Source organism: Macrobrachium nipponense, chromosome 32 (genome assembly GCF_015104395.2).
Source record: "Macrobrachium nipponense isolate FS-2020 chromosome 32, ASM1510439v2, whole genome shotgun sequence".
NCBI classification, from domain to species: domain Eukaryota; kingdom Metazoa; phylum Arthropoda; class Malacostraca; order Decapoda; family Palaemonidae; genus Macrobrachium; species Macrobrachium nipponense.
The window spans coordinates 14,636,718-14,653,899 of NC_061094.1; the positions used below are offsets into that span (position 1 = coordinate 14,636,718).

At 38.9% G+C, this 17,182-nt stretch overlaps 1 protein-coding gene across 1 annotated transcript in view; it reads right to left on the bottom strand.

Annotated features, from left to right (window-relative positions):
• The window catches only part of LOC135207236 (E3 ubiquitin-protein ligase Rnf220-like), a 156,424-nt gene that overhangs the window by 1,151 nt on the left and 138,091 nt on the right, over positions 1 to 17,182 (bottom strand). Inside the window, 6 exon segments of the mRNA XM_064238865.1 lie at positions 3,957 to 4,031; positions 4,284 to 4,340; positions 4,342 to 4,523; positions 5,147 to 5,276; positions 6,651 to 6,818; positions 14,114 to 14,391. Coding sequence (XP_064094935.1) covers positions 3,957 to 4,031; positions 4,284 to 4,340; positions 4,342 to 4,523; positions 5,147 to 5,276; positions 6,651 to 6,818; positions 14,114 to 14,391 — 890 coding nt within the window.

Consider the following 17,182-nt stretch of genomic DNA (forward strand, 5'->3'; position numbering starts at 1 on the left):
CAGTGATGCAAGAAAATGAAAAATATAAAATATAAACAATCTCCAAAAAAAAAAGGTTTCTAGAATAAAAATTAACTCTGAGTACACGCAACCAAATTTCCATTTTTTGTGCCCACCGATTTTTGTCACTATAGCATTATTTATCTATTCGGGTTGCTTTTATATTTTTCTTGCATCAGATTCTGGTTTTAGTAGATTTAACACTACACTCCGACATATTGGTCAATCCCTACAAAACTAATATTTCCATGTATTCAGCAAGGATAGTATGCAATGATAGTAAACACGGCTACTATTTATTTCTCCTTGACTTTAGTAATTTTTCTTCCCGAGACAAATTATCGAAAAGACTACGAGAATTGTAACATCAAGCCTGTCTCGCATTGATTCACGCCAAAATATATGATGCCAAAGATTTCAAGTGTATAGACAGCGTACCCAAAGTAACGTTTCACTGCTGTAGTGGAACTTGGGCTGGAAAATCAAAACTTCAGTTTCGGGTCAAAGCCATTGAAAGCTTGGGCCGATCAATTAGAACAAACGGGCCGCTTAGCGAACAAGTATGAGTGCACCCTCCTTTTTCTCCACACTAGCTTGGACTGTCGCTCTGGTGTGAACATAGGTTTTTTTTTTTTTTTTTTTTTTTTGTCAATAAAGGTTTTTTTTTTTTTTGTTTCCAACTAAACGATTTTGGAGTTTAGGCTTTTTTTTTATAATTTTTTTTTTCTACTAAATGATGGATAGTTTTTTTTTTACAAAATGCATGGGGGTGGGTCATTTTTATTTTTCTCATTTTTTTCATTTTTTTTCCTACTTAATGATGGGGTAGGTGTTATGTTCAAAATTTGCATCTTTTTTTCTAAATGATGGAGTAGGTTTTTTTTTTTTTCTTCTTCTTCTTCTACTAAATGATGGGGTAGGTTTTTCTTTTCAAACAAAATTTTTTTCTACAACATGATGGGGGTAGGTTATTTTTATTTTCTCAGTTTTTAATTTTTTTCCTACTTAATGATGGGGTAGGTTTATTTTTCAAAATTTTGATCTTTTTTTCTAAATGATGGGGTAGGGTTTTTTCAAAATAAATTTTGATTTTTTTTCCTACTAAATGATGGGGTATGTTAGCCTCGAAACTAGTTACAATAAAACATAGTTCCCCCAAGTTTAACCCGGATTATTAATAACTTTCTTCATTTTCTCTTAAATATCCTTTGAACATGTTGTATGGACCTGGGCTTAAATAATATTATTTTCCTTTGTCAGTTATATTTATGCAAATTCAAGGGTATTCCAGACAATATTTTCATACCTTATACTATTATGCAATTTTTCACCAAGGTGCACAAAAAAAAACTTTTTTTTGAGGGGGGGGCGACGTTCTAGGTGAATGGTTGTCAAACTTTTAATCTGAGATTTAATTCGTCATTTGCCTGGCCTATATCAAATTAATCAGTTTATACATATGATTTTATAAACACTGTCGCCAATTTTGTGAAGAGAATTTCTTTTAATCTTGTCAACATCGTTGTGATTGACTCACAACAGATGAAATATGGCCAGTAAAGGGTGTCCCTGGGTAGTTCTTTCTCTTCTCCTGCGTCACTTTTCTTACAAAATGTCTTCGCACTTCTAATGTAGCAAGTATCCAAAATATGAACTGGGTAATTTAAGTCCCTGCCTATTTTTCTAACAATCTGTAGAGATTCGATAAGGACGTCCCGTAAGGCTCGCAAGAACTTTGGAAGAGAATAATACAGGAACTCGAATATCAATATGATGGAGTTTTTTTATATGAATGTACTAATGATGTCGCGAAAATAATTCACATCAGTTAAATTTGCATTCCTTCTCCATATATACTACATCTAGGCTGAAAATGTGCCCATCTGATAATGTCTAAAAAGGTCAGGCAGCCATCTTTTCTATTTGACTATATCCCTTCAGAAACGAGGTTCATATTCTGTTTCGTGTCAGCGCTTCTATCACTCAATCAATCTGACATTTTTGACGAATAAGTTGCGCTATCCATTATTTACTACATTTGCTTTATCAATTTTGGTGGTGTGAATGGTTTTATCACTTCTCAGTCCAGTCAAGGCATAATATACCATTTAGGGAAGATTAATCTGGGGAAACTTCAATGATTAAAACAACTTCTGATGCTTGTTCACTATATACAAAAGTGCCTATTGCATTGGCATTGGGAAGTCTCAAAAATAACTCCAAATCTGTAATCTATAAAACTGTATTTGTGATTTAAATTTATTTTTAATGGTAAACTATAGACGAACGTTTGGTATGCCAACGGGCAACCCTCTATCACCAGTTCTCTCAAATTCAAATTTAATTTTGGAAAAAAAAGAAAAAAAACTAAGATTATTCAGATATCTGTACGAGGGTTTAGATTTGAAGTTAATAATCTTGGCTATAACCCTTAAAGTCGTAGGTGTAAAACTGCATAAAAAATGTCTGTCAATCAAATTCCCGCTAGAAACAGAAAACGAAAGCAACTTACTCTTTAGATGGGAATATTTTCAGTATAAATTCATTATCTATTGGAAGTGAATATAAAATATAATCTATATTATGTAAATTATTTTTTCTGAACATCACAAGAAAATAAAAATCTGTTTTATCTTCAGTATTACTGCGATCGTTACGCGCTGTCAGTCCAGAATTTCTGGATGATGAACTAAAATATGTAAGGACTTAATGTTATCCACCTCACATTCAGAAACCTCCTCCACTCAAGTACTGAGGACATTTTATAACTAACTTTACGAAAACAAGAATGAATGCCCTAAGAACACCCCTTGTGGCTCTTAATCCATCGGTCTTTGGTCATTTAATTCAGCGTTGAAAATATTCATATCATAACAATGTCAAAAAAAGAATCGTGTTGACTTATCCTTAACAGAGTGGCATCACTGTGTAGAAAATCCCTTTATTGATGTTTGTCAAACTGAGTCTTTGTAATCTTGCATTCTAATGTTTGCAGTTTCCTTGAAAATTGCTTTCAAGTACAGGGGAAATATCCTCCACTCTATTCTGTCAGTTTCGAAGTGGTCATACATTTTGTGATGTATATATATATATATTATAATATATAATAATTATATATATATGATATATATATATATATATTACACACACAATTTTTTTTACCAATTATGCACTCATTAACACATTAATTTCTTATATTTACTATATTAAGCCACAAGTGTTTATTGGTATCGAATTAAATCACTATGCTATGTGAATAGTTAGGTACGACGGTAAATAGTCAGTCCTCTAGGGGAGCCATAATTAATGAGTCATGAGGCATTCGATGTTAAACGATACTTGTGAATATATCTAATATATATTTAATATACATATTAGAATATATATATTATATATATTATATATATTATATATTTATATATATATAGATATATTATATATATATATATATATTTTTATATATATTATTTATATTATAATTTAATAATATTATCTGTATATATATATATATATTATTATTATATTATTACTATTATTATATATTATATATATTATATATATATATATAATTAATATATATATATAAAACGGTGATGCCATGGAGGAAAATTGAAAGGCGAGATAGTCAAGAACTTTTGGTCTAACACGACCCTTTACTTAGGCCTAAGTAAAGGGTCGTGTTAAACCGAAAGTTCTTGGCTTTCTCGCCTTTCAATTTTCCTCCGTGGCATCACCTTTATCTATACATAGCATCACGTTTTATATACTTCGTGATCAAGTTATTCATATATTTATATATGGTGATTTATATATATAACACACACACACACACACACACCTATCAGCACACGTGATCAGACCCACACATATTGTGTGTAAAACCATTAATATTTTCTAGCAAAATGTTAATTACAAGCCATCCATCCAAGACCATCATCAATCACTGTTCAACTTACTAAAGAGTGGCCCCAACACGCCTCGCACATAACATGCCAGCACACTACGGACACCGCCGGTCGATCGTACTCAGTCTGAAATGGGTAGAGAGAACAGAGAGTTATAATCAGGCTGAGTCTTTTTAACAGTTATCAGTGAAAGGAATTTCGAGTTCCAGGTACTCGGCTTTGTGCCAATATGGAAATGTTTGCTTGGAAGTTGAACTAATTGCAGGTATAGAAACAAACACGAATCTGGGACTAGATATTGCTGACGTGAGAGAGAGAGAGAGAGAGAGAGAGAGAGGAGAGAGAGAGAGAGAGAGAGAGCTCCCTCGAACCACTCACCTGACAAACTAAACAGAGAAACTTGGAAGGCTGTGCGCCGTCTCTCTCGAGCACCCGCAACCTTTTCTTTCAGAGCCTCCAACTCGACGCTCATGGGCTCCACTCTGCTTCCGCCGTTGCCCCCTTCGGAGGATTCTAAGACGCCTGCTCCTCCACCCCCTCCCCCACCTCCACCGCCTCCAGTGGCGTTGCCCATCTCCGTGTCTCCGTTGCGATCTCCTGGCCCGTCCCGATGGCGATCTGGGGGAGATGATGTAAGCAAGGCCATGAGCACACCGCCTCTGATCGTTTACTACGGGCTGCTCTATGAGTAAGAGCCCGAGTTGGCATAAGGCCAGCCTAATCTCCAACAACAACTCTACTCGTTTATGCAGAGATTCCCTGCAGCAAAAGGAAGAATTCGAGAGGCTGTATAACCCTCAATTAGGGTTTCACTTTTAAGATGAAGGACTTTGAAGTGAGTCGCTTTTAAAGAGAGAGAGAGAGAGAGAGAGAAGAGAGAGAGAGAGAGAGAGAGAGAGAGAATACTCTTCGGTAATAAACATCAAGGAAGTCACATCCCTTCTGCATGTATACAAGTCTTATTTTTAGTGGCCTTTTTTCTGTTAATTATAAATCTAAAATGTAATCTTAAGCCAGTTACTAATTCAGTGGCTTAAATTTACGAAACTTCTGAGAAAAATGGCAGCGATATTCATGGAAGAAGTGATGCTTTTTTCTGTAAATGCTGGGATTTAAAACGAAAATTTTTCGTTGGATATTTCATCGTAATCCAAGTAGCTAAACCTAGTGTTAGGATGGCAATTGGAAGAATGGAACTTCTTACATTAATTCTATAAGTTCTGACTGACTGACTGCCTAACCTGGAAGTTGGGAAGGAGGCCTCAGCATGGAGGATACCCTGACACGGCGCTGTCCGCACCACTCGTACTCCTCGTAAGGGGGACCGTCCCCTTCGACGTCGACGACCACCTCCTCCTCCGCACTACCACCCTGCAGAACACCACACCTCATAAGTTCTCCACACTGTAGCAGAGAAAGGAGAAGTTGTTCTTTTTGAGATGGTTAGTTCCACATGGTTGTACTACTGACACTTCAAATAGCATTCATGAAACGGTCTGCATAGATCGCAAGTGACCGGCTCCTCCCTTCTGCCTGAAAACAATCTTTTTAATGGAGAAGAAGAAGGACGCTGGTTGGAGCCAATTAACCTGGAGAGACGGGAGGAGTATAAGGGAGAGAGAGGGCTCAATGAAGAACCGCCTATTAGTTTTCTTGGTAGCATTGACAAGATGTTAGAAATAGCAAATAGCAACGAGCCGTAAAATCACAAAGGAAATTGGAAAGCTTCATTATTGAAAGTTTACTGAATTAATCTGGAAATATTTTACGGCTTGGTCAGAGTTTCGTCACTCAAGATGAAACTACGGTCTACCCTACACCGAAAGGGATTCCATGCGCGCATGCCCGCCGTCAAGACGCGGAGAATTCACCTGGAGAGTTGATGTGCGACCATTTCAAGGAATTGGTGAACTTCGCGAATGTTCGTGATAAGTTTTGCAAGAGCTGAATCTTTTGCATTTCAGTTTCAACAGCAACCTATTCCACAACAACAACTATTTCGGTCAAACACAACGCCACTGAAAGTCATAAGCTCACGCGCACAAAAATGGCTCCTTTATATAATGCAATCTTTTTATTGCGACCTTTTTACATTGCTTATAAACGGTCGAAATTGGTGGCAAACAACTCATTGCTTCCGAAACATAAACACTGAACTGTATTAATAATTAAAATCATTATCTCGGTGATTGCGTTCATGTTGAAAATATAACTATGATTAATGCTCTTGCAAAAGCAATTGTATATAATGAAACTTGTATCACTGGGTGGCAGTAATTGACACACGAGCAGTTTCGGGTCCATAATTAACGAACAGGAGAAAAGAATTTCACTTCGTGTAATTGGAATTTGTACCAGCAAATATTTGTGAGGTTGGTTGAAATTCCAATCACGGAATACGAAGACGAGTTAAGACATGGTAAAGATGCATTTTTCATTGCAAAAAGAAAATAATAAAAAGATGCAAGATTACCAAGGACTTCGACAATAGAAAATCAAAGTTTGATTATTGGAAATCTCGACAGAAGCACCGTTGTCTGTGATAGAAAATGTAAAACTACTGTGAACGAAATACAGGGTGTCCATAAAGTCCCAGTACCATTACAAGTAATTTACTGCTCGGAATGGTACTGGGACTTTATGGACACCCTGTATAACTGTAGTCATATCGTTACGAAAGGCGTATATATGTCCGACTGGTGCTGCTGAAGTTCTGGAGGAAAGAAATGGGCGAAAGTGACTTACTCTGCGTAGACAGGATTCGACGTGACTGTGGAGATCCTCGGCTGTGGCTGCCGACACCCTTTCGCCACACACGGGACAAGCCGGGCCGCCGCATTCGTCACCTCGACCTGACCGCCGCTTCTTGGCCCTCAGCCGCATTTGGCGGTTGGCCCGCACCCGCTGGTAAGTCTGAGGAAGAATCATCATAATGGACTAGTTTAACTCAACATGTATAATCCACGCAGGTACAATGAAGACAAAATTGAGTCTCATCTAACTTGATTAACTTGAAATATACACGCTTACACACACACACACACACACACACACACGTATACATATTAATTTTTTATCACATCACCGTGATTCATATATACATGCGTTAAGCTACAAATGTCGCTTAATATCCAATTCGCTCTACCTCGGAATTAATATATCTTCATATATGTTAACCGAAGGAGATTTTTTTTATTTGATTATAATTTCGTCCTCTCGTAGATTCGAACTAGAGGACAGAGGAGAAATCTGGACTTCAGTAAGTTACCGACTCGGCCACTTATTGGGCGAATCTGTAACAACACTGAAGTCCTGATTTCTCCTCTATCTCCTGGTTCGAATCCACGAGAGAACGAAATTATCAAATAAAAAATTCCCCTTCGGTTAACATATGTAAAAATATATTAATTCCGAAGTAGAGCGAATTGGATATTAAAGGACATTTGTAGCTTAATTCATATATACAACCTACAGATAGATAGATAATATATAATTAGATATATAAATCTACAGTTCTACTATCAGAAGTCTAGAGATTTATATCAGATATTAAAATACACACACATGTACACACATATTTATAGTGAGTGTTTATTTATTTTAGTCTGAGATATATTTCGTTTGATAAGCGGAATTTTTGCGGAAAGATTAAGATACGTAAGAGAGAACGCGGTCTATTAATACGCTAGCGCAAAAAAAAAGGCTTTATTCTTTTGAAATTTCCGGAGAGCTTATCCTTAAAATGTCTCCGGCAGATGTGGGCATCAAGGAGTCAGGACGAAACATTCGCAGTCTAATTAAAAAGTTGCCCCAAGTATCAAGATTCACCTGTAACCCTGAAACGCGGTAGGCATATACAGTTGCATTCCATTTAATCTTGATGCCTCATCTTTATTTCTGTCTTCTTTTCCCGTCGGCAGAAGAAGAAGAAGAAGAAGAAGAAGAAGAAGAAGCAAGGAAGGTTGGTGGGGGAGGGGAATGAAGAGGAAGGGCTGGCTGCGATCACTGATATCCTTACATTCCAGTTATAACCTTACAAGTGCTGACCTGGCGTAAAGAAGACCTTCGGTTGTGGTCAGCAGCATTCCTCTGGTACAGCCAACAGCACTTTAACCTCCTCCTTTCCGTACGTGATATATAACCAGAGAGATATTCTTTATAGTCTCATCTGATGTAACACAATGAAACACAATGACAAGACGAAGGCAATGCACAATCAAGTGGCTTTTGTTTTGTCAGCAAGATTCTTTGGTTTCAAGATTTGACGCAAGACTCGTTTTTATCCTTATTCTATATTATATATTCAATATTTGCCCTTCTTTTTTTCACAAGTAAAATTTACATCCGAAAATCATCCACAAATTCTGTGCAATTTTATGATCGTTAAATACCACTGAACGGCGGCTCTCGTTTAGGAATGCCTGTTTATGCTTTCCTTTGTAATTCCATTTTGAGTAGCCGTTGCCCGAGAAAAAAGTTATTCACAGATAAATAAAGAATGTTTTAATCACCCTGTTTCTTTGTTAGCTAAAGATGTTGGCTTTTTCTTTGGTGCATTTGGACAAAAATCCTTGGATAAACCGTCAACAAAGAAGTGCTCAGGCGTGCGCACGAATTTATCACAAAGTAACTTGTTGGCTAGCTCTAAAAGTTACCGCTGTGTGAGATTCGAAGAATACGCTAAAAAAAACACCCTTGGTTAAAAATAATGATAATAATAGCCAGTAAAGGTGGCAGTAATAAATAATAATAATAATAGCCAGTAAAGATGACAGACTATCATAATTTGAAATAACTCGACACATATGTGCGAAATGGTAAAAGCGAGTTCAATTTTAAACGCCGTGTCGAAAGCACCAAAGCTCTGGACTGATGAACCAGAGGAGTAGAAGACTTTTAGCGATAAAAACTGGGAGATGAACCGATTTCAGTCCTCGAAATTGTAATAAACCCTAATGCCATGTCCTGCCTCTATTTACCTTTTGGTGATTTGCATCAATAAGGCTTATTCATATGCCATAAAATAATTAGATATTGATTTATTTCGCCAAAGGGGAAATAAATCATGAGAGACGATCACGTAAGAAATCTGTGACATTGTTATGTAAGAACCGGAGGAAAAAGACAATTTTAAGCATTTTATGAGCTAGATTTCGAGATCACAGTCATGCGCCGGTAGCACACGAATATAAACACGATAATGAGGACTCCATCTTGGTGAACCGGGGCATTACCGAGCTGTGAAAAATTTCACCAAATTTCTTCAAATCCTTCCTCGGCCTTACTTTGTGTATGGGGCCAACATATTGTTAAGGGAATAAGCGTAAAAGGCTACACTATTGAGGGAATACACGTAAAAGCATTTCTCAAGCCCTAGTCATGAACGAAATATATGTTGTAAACATCTGAAATAGGTGTCACAGGAGGCAATTCAGAAAATTTGTATTTTTTAGATATTTCTTGGAACCTCGAATATCCGCAAAATTACAGTCATAACTGAACCACATAGTACCCTCGTTCAGAGCTCATAGTGAGTGCAAGCTGTCTTCTGAGTGCACAGGACATTCACCCACACCATACAAGGAGTACAAAATCAAAATGGCGTAGGTATCAGTGTAAGAGCGGGTGAAAACAGACACACTCCTGTGGAGATACAGTCTGAGAGGAGGAGTGTTACAAAGACTCGATTTCAGAAAAAGACTTCTTTTTAACCGAACCCCCTAGAAAGGGAACATATCAAGAATGATTTGTTAGATTGGGTTCACACAATAGCTGATGACTGCAGTGACGAGACTAGTATGTTGAAGGTCGTTTCAGTCAGAACAAAATGGGGTGAACATAGGCAATGAACGGTAGTGACAGAAATGAAGGGTGGGCTTTGATGAAAGCCACATAAACGAGGCTGTTTTGGGAATGGGAGCGTCCACAGTAGGGATGAGATAACAAAATGAGGTTTCCCTCAGGGAAAAGGGCGACTAACATCCTCTTGCTAAAATAAAGTTGAGGAACAAAAGAACCCAGAAAGCTAGGTAGAAAATGAATGAGCTCCTGAAATGTTCTGACGAAAAATGGATGCAAGGGAAGAGGACAAGATTAATGTCAATCTGAATTACTTTAGATGCACCTTATTCACGAGATGCCCACAGTACTATGATTTACTGACAAGATTTGGTGTGATACAGTGTGAGGTTGGAAAAGTTCATACAGGAGCAGGACCGGTGGTGACCAGGCCCAGGTGATACATGCGTCACATGACGCCAGTGTTACACAAGAACGTGATAGCGAGGTGCTAAACCAAGGTGCAGCAGCGAAAGACTTGCTGTACAGACTCGGACCCGAGATGTTTTATAAAGTCTATAGTCTTGCGTCGCTTGTTGAAAGCGTATGGTATACGAGCAGCATATTTGATTGCTGGAGAGTTGACTGGGTTATCTCAGGTTGATAAAGGTTGAGAAAGTGACAGGCAAGGACATATAGAGACTATGGTCATTTCAAGGAACGAAAACATACCAAGACTTGAAATGATTCGTAGTAGGATGCTCAGGCGAAAAGCAGCATCTGGGAGAGGCTACACAATGGTGGTCAAAGCAAAACTGAGGGCATGTATCCAAAGTCTCAGGGTACATTAGTGTCTGTTAAATGAAGGGAAACGATGATGGGAACATAAGGGAAGGCATGAAAAGTAGAAAGTTCTATAAACGTTATGAAACAAGGGAGCAAAGTTGGACAGCATGAAGGGCGTTTTCAGTCAACCCCTTCATGGGGAAAAGTTTAAATATCAATTAACTAACTATAACATTTAATTAAAGATCAAGCTATCGGGATGAAACCAGTGAAGTATAAATATAGCGAGCAGGGTATAGAAGGGTGGAAATTTAGAGCTATATGATGACATGTTAACGAAGTTGGCAAAGGTACAAAGATGCATTGGACAGTTTGGTGAAGTTTTGGTCACATTGATAACATGGAAGTCTTTGGAAGAATTACGTGTTGAAATGGCTGTGTGACTGATCTGAATGGATTCTGTAACAACTGCCCGAGTCTACAGGATTTTCACTGAACATTTCAAACTACTGTTGTAGTAAGAGCACATTTTTCCCTTAGCGAGGACCAAGTTTAATCAATCTCATGGACAATTAGATGTTATTGTGATTACTTCATACGTAAAAAACATGTCTATAACAAGAAACCAGAAATGCACATTTCATTTAATGGATCTTTTTCTCTTATCATTATTACTATTGCTTCCTGCAGTGAATCTATTGATGTAATTTAGAGAAACGAATGAGGTGTACAAGGAATCGAAAGGATCAAGCCTAGTTTTTTTTTATGCGTTCATTTAGTTGTGGATGTGGATGTGGATGTGGGATGTGGATGTGATTGTGTCTGTGTGTGTGTGTGGTGTGTGTGTCTGTGAGAATGAGAGAGAAGAGAGAGAGAGAGAGAGAGAGAGAGAGAAGAAGAGAGAGTAGACACTCAATATTCGGAATGGCACATCATAGATCGCTAAAAAAAAAAAAAAAAAAAAAAAAAAAAGCGGGGGGCTGGGGGAGGTGCGGCGTTGGGAGCTGGTTACATCATGAATGCAGAAGATGGGTTCAATTAAACAACAACCGCCTTCATCGAAGTTCCTCGCCCACTAATTGGAGACCTGAAGAAATGTTAGACAATTTCGATTTAATCGATGACCTCTGACGGACGTATTGGGGAACTGACCCTCGACTATTTCTGGACAGGCACGAAACAACGGAGGTTATTAGGCAGTCATCATAATGGTAAAAGAGGCAGTTTTATAGAGCAGGTGGTAAAGGAAAGTAGCACGAGCGTAGGAGCGAGAGAGAGAAAAAAAGGAAGATAAGTGGTTTTAACAAGGGTCGGCCGACCTCCACACCTTGCTCGCCGGGTGTCAATAAAACCATAAAACTAACGATATGATCTCCCCGGCCTCAAAAATCGTTCGGCCGACACCATATTTCAATTTGGGACTCGTATTTTTCTCGCTGAGTCACTCATTCCCTCGGGGACAATATTATCAATTAATACCTCCTCGAGAAGATTTATCGTGAGTGTTGTCATTGCGCGTGACTCCTTCGAGATCTACAGCAAAATAAGGAGGGTTCGGGAAGGGCCTGCGTGGTCCTCCTCCTCCTCCTCCTCCAGAGGGATTCGTCAGCGCTCAAGGAGAGAGAGAGAAGGACGTCCCTGAAAAAAACTGTTAAATGTCCGTCGCCGATCTCTTTGAATGTTTAGGCTTTTATGGTAAGACTCAACTGGAGGAAGAACGGCTATAATAATAAAAATTTAGGGACCTCGTTATGACCAACTGGGTTGTACATACCAAAGTAACCTTTTAGACGTGCCCCACAAAGTATGTTTTTAGGATTCTCCGGCGTTTTTTTCTCTATCTCTCTCTCTTTCCGTTTCCCCGAGATCTCTCATCTAAATACAAATCGATTCTCGCTGATAATCTGCTTAAGGAATCTCACAGGTTTAGCGCTTCGTTTCTATACTGTATAAAGTTTTATTGGCAGCTGTTCCCTTCTCCAACGCTATAAAACAACTTTGCATACTTGGATCTGACCACAGTCAATTAGCCTCGACGCCAGATCCGAAATCACGACCATTGTCCAAGAATGAGTTAGAAACGGGTATCTATCAAGTGACAATGAAATCTCTCGTGCCTCTGCTAACACGGCAATTAACGACACGAAGGAGCGGAAAAAGAAAGAGAATGAGTGAAAGCTAACAGACACACAGGGGCCCTACAAAACAAAAGGGAATAACAAAAAAACATCGTGTAGCGAAGTGACAGCAGCAAAGGCTTAATGAAATTGCTAGATCCTGAAAAGAAACAGTGAAATATATTGTTTTGCAAGATGACACAAGTCCTTATTCGGATACAATATTTTAAAATGCAATTTACATCTAAATTGTGATTCCACTTACATTGAGCATTCTCGAATTACTCTCTCTCTCTCTCTCTCTCTCTCTCTCCCTCTCTCTCAATATTCCATTTTCTACGCTGATCGACCACACTTGACTTTGTTACAAAACACATCTATTTCTCAAAGCTGGTTTGTGCTTGTTCGTCTATAAAAGCCGCAGTTTTTTCCTGTTAATACTGACCCGGTTTCATAAACCGATTAGTGAGAGAGAGAGAGAGAGAGAGAGAGAGAGAAAGAGGTATCAACATGCATCCAGCTCTACGGAACATCCAATTGGCGGCTCTTTACAACCCATCCGTGGTATTTTACGATCTCCAGCCGACATAAGGTGTAAGTGGGATGTTATTGGGGTGCAACAGGCTCTCTCTCGTTCGGTGGCTGCTGCTTCTCTGGACTCTTTCAAGTTAATCCTTCCTCTCCTTCTCTTTCTGGGGGAATCAGTCTCCCGAAAGCTATTCCCTTCCTTCGACGCTTAGGACTAATCATTATCCACCTTCCTCTCTCTCTCTCTCTCTCTCTCTCTCTCTCTTTCTCTCTCTCTCTCTCTCTCTCTCTCTCTCTCAATGATACGACCATTATTTTCAATGGACACACGGATTATTTGTTCGCATTTTCAAACAATTAGAGAAGCGGCAGCTAACCAGAGATATTTAATCAACGGAGTTATATTCGTAAAAGGTTTCCAACCATAACATTCTGCTCGAGGGAGAAGAGGAACTTATTTAAATAAACTCAAAAGAAACTGAAATTCTCGACTTAATGTAAACTCCATGATGACACAATAATGTACTGATTCGGATCGTAACCTGAAAATACTTTTTGTGACCTCACTTTAAAAAAAAAACATAACCAAATACAAAGGGACACACCTTAGTTCAAAGATATTCATTGGAATTTTCTTTGTCTGATTATAGTAGAGACATACTGAGAGCAAACCTCTGGTACGGAAGGTAAAGGAGGAGGATTAAAAAAGAAAAATAAAGATAGGAAAATGCAGGAGAAAAAATGAACAGACATTCAGGATGCAGAAATCTGGTGATAGATCAATTGAGCTATAAAAATCTACAAATGAAAGAATACAAAAACATCGAGAGAGAGAGAGAGAGAGAGAGAGAGAGAGAGAGAGAGAGAGAGAGAGAGAGAGAGAGAGAGCAGTTTTAGAATGCTGAAGGTAATATCTATTTAGAAGAAAGAGAAGCGGAGACCAAGATGGCTAAAAGAGTCGGGTAAAGCGGCACCCAAGATAAAAGCTGAGCAACTCACATCCCATCCAGGATCTCTGAGGCGGGCGTGATGTGGGAGATGTGGGCTGAGAGGCGAAGACGCTGCCACACTAGTCACCGTCGATGACGAAGGCGTGGGCGTAGTTGTTGTGGGAGTCGTAGATGTAGTGGGTGTTGGTGTCCTTTGCGACAGAGGGCGTGACTGGGGGAGGCGAGCGAGTTTTTCCAATTCGAGGCTAAAGTGACTCTCTAGTTCTCCTGGGCGTAAGGTCACCCCACACACGGGACACCATGACTCGCCCGGGCGGGGTTTGCGGCCTGAAATGCATCAGAGGACATTAATGGAGTGGCACTGACAATCGTAGGGCATAGGAGATTTCATTCAACACACACACACACGAAATAATAACATCAACAAGGCTACGACCGATTAGTTATATTAGCATTGGATTTTCGCGTGACAAGATCGTCATAATTCCCTGTATGGCTGATCTGCGATGGAGTTTTTCACCGCATTCCTGGGCTGAGATGATAACTGGAGAAAAGAGACTTAACAGAAACGAGAAAAGGAAGGGGGTAGGGGGGGGGGAGCGGCTGGGGAATGCCAGGGGTCTAAGCTGAAAGGAAATCTCCTAAAAGCCTTCGACGTCCTTTAGAAGTGAGGGGAGTGGAAGGCAGGTGAAGCAGAAGCAGAGGATGACCTCAAACTTTGGCGCTCGAGGTCAAGAGGCAGCAGTCACCTAATAACCAGGCCAAAGTGCATCTCTCCCGGCCACTATAATAGATTCACATCAACCTTGCATTTGATGTCTAGGCCGTCCCTTACGACGCTCCTGATTGGCTGTTGAGAAGCCACTCACAGAACTCTCAGTCTCTCGAGAGAATTCACATAGGCAGGATGGATGTATGTTCCACCTCTCCTGAAAGACGTATCCCTCAGGAGAGGTGGAATATACATCCTGCCCATGTGAACTTTCGAGAGAGGCTGAGAGTTTCCAGCCCTGCAATTGGCTTATCAACAGCCAATCAGGAGCGTTGTAAGGGACGGGCCTAGACGTCAATTGCAAGGTTGATGTGAATCTACTACTATAGGAACTGGATGATCGCGCTTAGAAATGAAAATAATGCGACGCGAGGATGAAGAAAATCATGGCCAATACCGAAATAATAAGGACTAGCAACCATGGCTAATGACAGCTTCGAGTATCCATAGCAGTGACATCGAAATGGATGCTGGCCACGGGTAAGTAGTCAATGATGACCCGGTGTGAAGATCGAAGTGGTCGTCCTTAGACGGCGGGGTTCTCGAAGGAACGAAACGCTTGAAGTGACGACTGCGACTTCACTTTAATGACAGCAGATATTTGTAAGTAACATTGAATAACTCAACATGAAGCTGTTTGTGTTTCTTATGCACAATGTTGAACACAGCTGTTGAGGACTGAACGACACGATTGTACTTAAAACAGGAGGCCATATAGAGATCAATACCATGAACTGGTTGAAAGCAAAGATTCAGACGGGCTGACAGTTACTTCATTCTAAAACTTTAAACAAATTATAAAACTGTTTTTCACTTTGTCGGTGACTGTTGATTGTTGATCTTATCAGTGATGACTGTAATCTGACGTTTTCGTATTGGTGATGACTGTCATATGACTTATTTTCGTACATCTTTTAAATTAACACATTTCTTAATTCCTAGTTGCCATTTTCAATTGCAGAAGAGTAACCATTGCCAGAGGGTAGGAATTAAAAAGTGTTTTAACCAATTCGTAGCGTTAACAATAACTACAGTTATTGGAGCTTGTGACCAGGAACTAAACACAAACACACATATATGCATGTATATATTCATACATATTTTATATATATAGATAATAGTATATATTATATATATACATACATATACATAATATATATAATATATACTATAGGTATATATTATATGTAAATATATTATGTATATATTATATTATTTAATTTATTTTATTTATTTATTTAATATATCTACCCACCGGTATGTTTATATATGTGTGTGGGTGTGTGTATATGTGTGCATCGGTAAGGCCTAACCTCAAGATTTTAAATTACCCAAAGAAGAAACGGACAATCAAAAAACACATTGTTTGTGCCACATCACTACTTCTGCCATAGTCTATTTAGAACAAACCGTCAGACTCAGCGCCAGAAAGGACCTCGATCCTAACCACAAAAATGATGGCGACTTAAGAAAGAGTGAACAGAGAATTTGCGTACGCGAGTGCTGAAAGTTTTCCATGAATAAAACTCTAAAGTATCAATGTTACGATACTGTTTAAAATAATAATAAATAATAATAATAATAATAATAATAATAATAATAAATAATATTATTATTATTATTTTACTAGGCACGATCCCAAGATCCCTGAAAAGGAATCTAGAAAAACTCAGAGGCTGAAGTAGCTCCAGGAACTCATGCAGAAGAGTGTGATCCTAGAAACGGCACACATAGTAAGAAAAGTGATGGACTCCTAAGGAGGCAGGATGCAACCCGGAACCCCACACTATAAATACCACCCAGTCGAATTGGAGGACTGTGATAGAGCAAAAAAAAAAAAAAAAAAAAAAGAAAAATAATAATAATAATAATAATAATAATATAATAATGGCCTCATGGTAAAAAAAGAGAGAATGAAAATGGCAAAATCTCTAGAGGAATTTTCGCGTCGAGAAACAATGGCCATCGATACGAGTTTATGGCAGATTCAAGAGAATAAATTGAAGGGAGAAAAACGATACTTGTGAGAATATAAGTCTTGCTGTGTTAGTACGTCATTGTTCGAGAGTTACCCAGCATTATATTTCGTACCTGGGTACATTGTTCTCTCCAGAAGACCAGCTCGCGCCAACAAGACGTGAAAAACAACCTTACACCAAATTTTCTTGCTTTTTGCCAATACTTCGGGACTACGAAACTGGTCAGTCTACTTGTAACGCGATGGACGAGTGTTAATCAACATGGCATCCATAATGCCGCCAAGCAGCACTCTCGAGGAATACCACAGTCGTCCTCCAGTCCCTTCCAGAGACCTGGCAGAGAGCTCGAGTGAGCTTCCTGGAAACT